Source organism: Octopus bimaculoides, chromosome 28, assembly GCF_046866305.1.
Source record: "Octopus bimaculoides isolate indiv1 chromosome 28, ASM4686630v1, whole genome shotgun sequence".
NCBI classification, from domain to species: domain Eukaryota; kingdom Metazoa; phylum Mollusca; class Cephalopoda; order Octopoda; family Octopodidae; genus Octopus; species Octopus bimaculoides.
The window spans coordinates 21,529,801-21,537,512 of NC_142955.1; the positions used below are offsets into that span (position 1 = coordinate 21,529,801).

General features: G+C 40.0%; 1 protein-coding gene across 9 annotated transcripts in view; it reads left to right on the top strand.

The window, feature by feature from the left end:
• The window catches only part of LOC106879237 (neutral amino acid transporter 9), a 49,033-nt gene extending 41,616 nt beyond the window's left edge, over positions 1–7,417 (top strand). For 7 of the 9 annotated variants that reach the window (XM_089344647.1, XM_089344651.1, XM_089344646.1 and 4 more), the window contains 5 exons: positions 318–424; positions 2,598–2,702; positions 4,348–4,496; positions 5,684–5,773; positions 7,080–7,417. In XM_089344647.1, coding sequence (XP_089200773.1) covers positions 318–424; positions 2,598–2,702; positions 4,348–4,496; positions 5,684–5,773; positions 7,080–7,254 — 626 coding nt within the window. In that variant the 3' untranslated portion in view covers positions 7,255–7,417. The remainder of the gene's footprint in view (positions 1–317; positions 425–2,597; positions 2,703–4,347; positions 4,497–5,683; positions 5,774–7,079) is intronic. The other 2 variants (XM_089344654.1, XM_089344655.1) reach the window with 1 other exon arrangement.
• The last annotated feature ends 295 nt before the right edge of the window (positions 7,418–7,712 follow it).

A 7,712-nucleotide genomic window follows, 5' to 3' on the forward strand; every position in this document is an offset into this window, starting at 1 on the left:
TACCGACTCGGCAAAGGAGACCAATGGAATAAGTACTGGTCTTACAATGAATAAGTCCTGCAGTTGATTTGTTGGGCTAAAAGGCAGTGCTCTAGCATGGCCACAGTCAAATGACTGAAACAGGTAAAAGAATATACATACGTATACATACATAGATATTCATTTATATATGCATACATAAACATACATATATATACATGTACATACACACACACACACATATATATATATATATATATGCTTATACACTTAAGCATATAAACACACAGACACATACCTGTGTCTACTAAACTCTGTCTGTGTGTCTCTTTCTCTAGATATCTCCTCAAACCTGGCGGCCCTCACAGGTATTGCAGCTCTTGCATATTTCATTCACAACTGTGTCCTCTCCATCTTGAGATCTCACAAGAAACCAGAAAATGGGGTTAGTATATCTTTTATTATTATTATTATTATTATTATTATTATTATTATAAAGAGGCGAGATGGCAGAATCGTTAGCACACCAGGCAAAAATTCTGAGTGGCATTTTGCTTCTGAGTTCAAAATCCACCAAGGTCAGCTTTGCTTTTCATTCTTTTAGGCTTGATAAATTAAGTACCAGTAAAACACTGGGTTGATGTAATCGACCAGTCCCCTCCCTGCAAATTTCAGGCCTTGTACCTTCTGTAGAAATGATTATTATAATTATTATCATCGTTATTAGACAATACGAAGAGGGCAGTGCGACTGCAATAGATATTTTATTGGTTGGATGATATTTCGACAGCTTGCGTGTCTTTGTTGAGTCCAAAGTGAAAAATAAAAATTCAAAATTATAGAAAATCAAATTCAAAATATGAACGAGGGAAACCAGCGTCCCCACGTTGATAGAATAACATCATCAGTCTTCAAACAACTGGCAAAATGAACAAGAAAGAGAAAAGGGAAAAGAATATTTTATTGAACAGTTTTGTGTAAACATAATGAAGTTCTCCTGTCATTTTATGCATCCCTCCAGGGTGTGATGTTGATAACTCACAAACATATTTCTCCTCATGCATTTTGAGAACTGAAAGTGTAGCAGATTCAGAATATTTTCTGGGAATGTGCACTTCAAAGTTGCAGCCATTTGATGCAAAATGTTTGGCAAATTCTGTTGAACTGCTGTTCTTGTGCCTGATGCCATATCTGTGCCCATTGAAACTTTTGTTTGTTCTGTTGTACAACCAACATGAATCAAATTTTGTTTGATGCATTTTGTTTGACTACACCAAATCAGAATCTCTACATGTCCCACCTTCCATGTAAATCATAACATTTCTGTTGTGATTCCTGATGGAATTCACTTGACTCATGCTGTTGCACAGTGAACAGGGCTTAGCTCTCTTAGGATTGTGTTTTGAAGGTACAGCATGCAGAAACTCCAATGTGAGTTTTCTTGGAGTCAGAAGTAGAAGTTAAATAGTTCTCTTCCATTTTTATTCTGCCTGAAGGCTACAATAAGCGACTGAGGAAATATTTGTTTGAAATTAGGATATTTCTCCACAACATACTGGTAACTGCCTTGTAACACTTTTGAAATGCCAGCGAAATTTTGGTGCCAGTTAATCACTAAAGGAATTCTGTCAGATATTCTACAATATCTGATATTTTTGAGTGCCAAAAGTGTTGCAGATTCAGAATATTTTCTGAGAATACGCAGCTGTTTGATGCAATATTGTACAACGTCTGTACAGATATTGTAGAATATCTGACAGAATCCGAATTCTTTTAGTGATTAACTGGCACCAAAATTTCGCTGGAATTTCAAAAGTGTTACAAGGCAGTTACCAGCATGTTGTGGAGAAATATCCTCGTTTCAAACAAATATTTCCTTAGTCGCTTATTGTAGCCTTCAGGCAGAGTAAAAATGTAAGAGAACTATTAACCTCTACTTCTGACTCCAAGAAAACTCACATTGGAATTTCTGCATGCTGTACCTTCAAAAAACAAGCCTAAGAGAGGTAAGCCCTGTTTTGCGAGGTGAATCTAGATTTATTTAACTGTGTTAGTTCCATGAGAGTATGGCCATTTTGCTACTTTCTTCATGGTCTATTAGTTTCAGTATAAGTAAAGCTTATTTGCCAACATAATATGGCAGTCTCAGTTGGGATAAATGCTGCTGTTGTTTCACCCCGGGAAACATCGTCTCCAGCTGGCTGTAAGACACACTATCTGTGTCCTTATATTTTCGAACAGGGCAGTTCTGTGTTGAAGAAGGGGAATAACCCTGAAACCATGGTCCACAGATATTGTTGTGTGCTAGGGTGGGGATGCTGGACTCTCCTGTTCGAAATTATAAGGGCACATATAGTGTATCATATAGCCAGCTGGAGACGATGTCTCCTTGGGCTAAACAAAAGTAGCATTTCATTCCAACAAGGATTTTCTATTATTATATTGGTAAATAATCTTCACTTTAAAGTATTGTTACTGTATGTCTCTCGAGAGATTTAGGAACAATCTTTCAGTATGGAAGAGATTATATGTACCTGTTTTGAAAAGTGGACATTAAAATGCAGATTAGACACAGACACACCTATATACCTGTATATATATTTATCTCTCTGCTACAGGTACGAGACCTCGGCATCGCATTCTTCCTCGTCTGTTTCACCTACATCTTTATCGGAGTTGGACTCTACATTTCATTCCCACTTCAAAAATCCTGCATCCAAGATGTAAGTACACACTTTCATTTGCACTCCACACTCAGAGTTGTCTATTGTTCTAATAATGTCCCACAAAGTTGAGGAACATTTTGGTGCTACCATTTTGGGATTCTGCTGCAGAAGAGATGAACTGTTTATCTCCTGCTTTCAAGAAATTTAAGTCTTTTTGTTGAATTCGCCATCTTTTCACTCAGCAGGTTTCTCAAATATATCCACTACTGTAAAGTGGTTGTCATCTGGAAGGACATCCAGCCATAAAAACCATCTCAGAAGTCCTGTGCATGCTCCTGTCAAACCGTCCAACCCATGCCAGCATGGAAGGCAGACGTTAAATGAAACAAACAATGAAAATATAAAAATCAAGAACTTCCCAAAGTATTTTATTGATATTTTTATAAAATCAGAATTAGAAATGAACGAAAGTTATATTAAAAAGTAGTACAGTCATAGACAGGTACAAGCAGGGCTGAGTGGTTAAAAGCTTGCTTCTTAACCAAGTGGTCTTAGGTTCAGTCTCACTATGGGGCACTTTGGTCAACTTTCTTCTACTATAGCCTCTGGCTGGCCAAAACCTTTTGAGTGGACGTGGCAACTGAAAGCATATCGTGTGTGTGTATGTAGCGAGACCTGGGTTAATTCCTTAATACACATCAAGGTCGTTAGATCTGGTACTCGGCTGCAAATCTAAAACAGCCAATGAGTTTTTTTTTTTTGGTGGTGGTTGTGAGGTGAGGTAGAAATCCCATCGTTGTATAAATGCTGTTTCCTCATTCAGCAACGTGTCATTGTCTGGACAAACAATTGATGTGTCAACATCTCAGGAACTGATTCTTGCCTTTCGAAACCCGCACTTCACTGCTGGGTCACGTGTATCTTTCCGCGGCCAGCAGTGATTGGAAGTTTGGGGTGTGGCCTCCGATGTGACTACTGCTTTCCATGAGACCACGGAATAAATTGTGATGTTCATTTGCATAAAAACAAAACATTGTCCTCTCGTATTTATCTTCACACCCCTACAAACACTTATATTCTTCTACTCTTTTACTTGTTTCAGTCATTTGACTGCGGCCATGCTGGAGCACCACTTTTAGTCGTGCAAGTCGACCCCAGGACTTATTCTTTAGAAGCCTAGTATTTATTCTATCAGTCTCTTTTGCCGAACCGCTCAGTTACGGGGACGTAAACACACCAGCATTGGTTGTCAAGTGATGTTGGGGGGCACAAACATATACACACACATACATACATATATATATATACATATACATATACATATATACGACGGGCTTCTTTCAGTTTTCCGTCTACCAAATCCACTCACAAGGCTTTGGTCGGCCCGAAGCTATAGTAGAAGACACTTGCCCAAGGTGCCATGCAGTGGGACTGAACCCAGAACCATGTGGTTCGTAAGCAAGCTACTTACCACACAGCCAGCCAATGTGGTATTCTCTGTCTAATCTTCCTCCTGTCACGTGCGTGTATGTGTGCATGGTATGTGTATATGTGTGCGCAAGGTATTAAGTTTGTATTTCCACAAATCACTGATTAGCACTGTTACTCCATAATTATAAAATATTTTACCTCCTCGACTGCAAATGAACTGTCCTTCACACATATATATATATATAGTAAGTACATTTGTTTCTATTTCTAGAATATACTAAACAATCTTCCGTTAGACGACAACCTGGCATTTGCAGCCCGAGCATGTATGTTGCTCCAGATGGTCGCAGTCTTCCCGTTGCTAATCTATGTGTTTCGAGTTCAGTTCTTCCATGTGGTCTCTGGAAATATCTACCCTGGGTAAGTAGACTCGTTATTTTGGGGAGGTGAGTTATAGGGGTGGCAAGTAGGCAGGTGGTCTGTTGGGGGTGAGTGTAGGGAGGAGGGTCTAGGTTGTCTGGAGCGATGGGTGTTCTGTATTGTTGTTGTTGGAAGTGGGGTCTCTCAGGTGTGGAGCAGTAGAGTATGCGTGGAGGTGGGGGGGAGGTGATGGCCTGGTGCTTGTTTTGTGTGTGTAAAGGTCTGTGTAGAAATATAAAGGTGACTAGGATGGAAATCTGGTGTGTGTCTGTTAAGATGGCTGTGGAGTGAGGGATGATATCTGTAGAGGCCTGAGGATGGAGCAGTCTGTAGGGAGACCTGCAAAGCAAGGGGCTCCAAAGCAAGTGGGGCTGGTCATACAGATCTCCCCGTAGTGGGAGGTACCATATGTGGGGTGTGTGTGGAAGTCAGTCTATCGTAGGGGTCCATATCAGCCTTGAAGGTCCATAGAAGATTTTGATGTTAAAATTTAAGTATAATAAATTAGTTACACTTCTACAATCCATGAAATATTTTAGTTTTTAAGGCGTGGCTGTGTGGTAGGAAGCTTGCTTGCCAACCACATTGTCCCGAGTTCAGTCCCATTGGTCGGCCCGAGGCTATAGTAGAAGACACTTGCCCAAGGTGCCACGCAGTGGGAATGAACCCAGAACCATGTGGTTGATAAGCAAGCTACTTACCACACAGCCACTCCTGCGCCTATATGTATGTGTCTTTTTGTGTGTGTTTGTACCCCCCCCCACCATCGTTAGTGTATTTACATCTGTAACTTAGCAGTTCAGCAAAACAGATTGATTGAATAAATACCAGGGTCAATTCATTCAACTAAAAGCCTTTTAAAGGTGGTGCCCCAGCATGGCCACAGTCAAATGACTGAAACAAATAAAGGATAAAAATCTCTTGGCCATTAGATTTTGATGAGGCACCTGTTAATGTTTCCAGATGACGTTGTAGGGTACGTTTAAGAGGCCAGATCTGACCGGTTTGCGCAGATATGACTGGATTAAATGTTTAAAAGCATTCCAACTGTGACCTTCCTATTCTTTCTAGAAATAACCAAGACTACATAATCAGCACTCTTTTTTTATTTCTTCCTCTCTCTCTCTGAGTGGTTAATGGATAAAGACCACCTCATCACAGTCCTCTCTCTCTCTCGTTTATTTCAGCGTACTCAAAGTGGTCCTTATGAATCTACTCATGTGTGCAATCAGCATCCTGTTTGCATGTTTCCTGCCTAAAATTGGGAAAGTCATTGGGTAAGTCGCTATCTTCTTCTCCCTGAACTATACACACTCACATCTCACAATTACTCTATAACTTGATCACAGCCACCATTACTAAACAGAAAGAAACAGCTGTGTGGTAACAAGTTGGCTATCCAACCACATGATTCCAGGTTCAGTCCCACTGAGTGCTACCATGGGCAATTATCTTCTATAACTTCAGGCCAACCAAAGCCCTGGATTTGATAGACAGAAATGGAAAGAAACATGTCATATATTCTTTCTTTTACTTGTTTCAGTTATTTGAGTGTGGCTATGCTGGAGCACTACTTTAAAGAGTGTTGGTCACAAAAATCAAGCCAAGGATTTATTCCTTGTAAGCTTAGTGGTGGGGGGTTGACAAACACACAAATAAATATATATACGATGGGCTTCTTCCAGTTTCCAAATGCATTCACAAGGCTTTGGTCGACCCAAGACTGGATCCGGAACCAAGCTTCTTACCCCACAGCCACACCTGCCTGCATATATTAGGTCGGTGCATAATTATTGTGGCTTTTTTTCAATAAATTTTATTCAACAAAACCAATAACCACATTTTACAAAAACATCTTTAAATGGTTGTTCCGACCGGCTGCCAAGAAAATGGGAAGCAGTGATTGAAGTGGATGGTGACTATGCTCCGGAATAATCATTTAAAGATGGTTTTGTTAAATGTTGTTATTGGTTTTGTTGAAAAGAAGCTTCAATAATTGTGCACCAACCTCTTAGCCAGGTGCAGACATCTGGTTCACCAGTCCTCAGTCAAATCGTCCAACCCATGCTAGCATGGAAATCGGACGTTAAACGATGATGATAATAGATATATATATATAATCCAATCGTCACTGTGACTAAGGATGGCAAAGCACCTACATTGCAAGAAGTAAGAGTTGTCCATGCTGGCATGGGTTGAATGATTCGAACTGCACCAAAATTCAATCTGATTTGGCATGGTTTCTATAGCTGGATGCCCTTCCTAGCATGCCAACTGCCAACCACTTTACTGAGTGTACTAAGTGCTTCTATCAACCAGAGGGGCCGGTGTTCACACTTCTGCTTAAAACCGAAACGGTGCTTGTGCAATAAACATAATCGACCACTTAGACTCAATGTATAACTCTCGGAGTCACAAGTTTCCCACTCAGGTCAGTAGCCCTTGCATCGGGACAATGCGCCAGTCCACAATTCTATCCCCTCCCCCACATAAAATTGCTGACCTTGTGCAAAAATTTAAAATCATTATTTCCCGAATTCTTACAAATTAATAATGCTGTTGTTGTTGTTGTTATCCTTACAGATTCGTTGGAGCATTCTGTGGTTTCTCCTACGCACTTGGCCTACCTTTCCTCATCCATCTTATTGCCCTTTATGAGAAACATCAACTTACGTGGTACTCGTTCACCATCCACACGTTCTTCATTTTGCTCGGATTTGCAAATTTTATTGCACAGTTTTTTATCTCCGGACACTGAAGAGGGCAACAAATAGCAACGACATCACCTTCACGTCTTTGAATATAGTCCGTGTGTGTGTTTGTCTTTTAAATACATGTATTCACTCATGCAAACACACACGTGTGTGTACATATATATATAAATGTGTATATATCAATAAATGTGTATATGTATAAATAAATGAATGTGTATATGTATATATATATATAAATGTGTATATATATATATATATCTTTTATCTTTTATATAGTTTCAGCTTAGAGCTGCGGCCATGCTGATGCACCGCCGTGTTGCTACACTGTTATTACAGGGAGCCTCCTACAATATGTGGCACTTGGTGAAGAATGGAGTTTGATTTAGTAACCCTCATTTGCACTTCTTGCCGTGAGGTAGGTTCATCTGGGACCCTCGACAGGAAGAGGTCCAGCTTTGATTTAAAAACCTCTACATCTACTTTGTGCAGGTTCCTCAGGCTC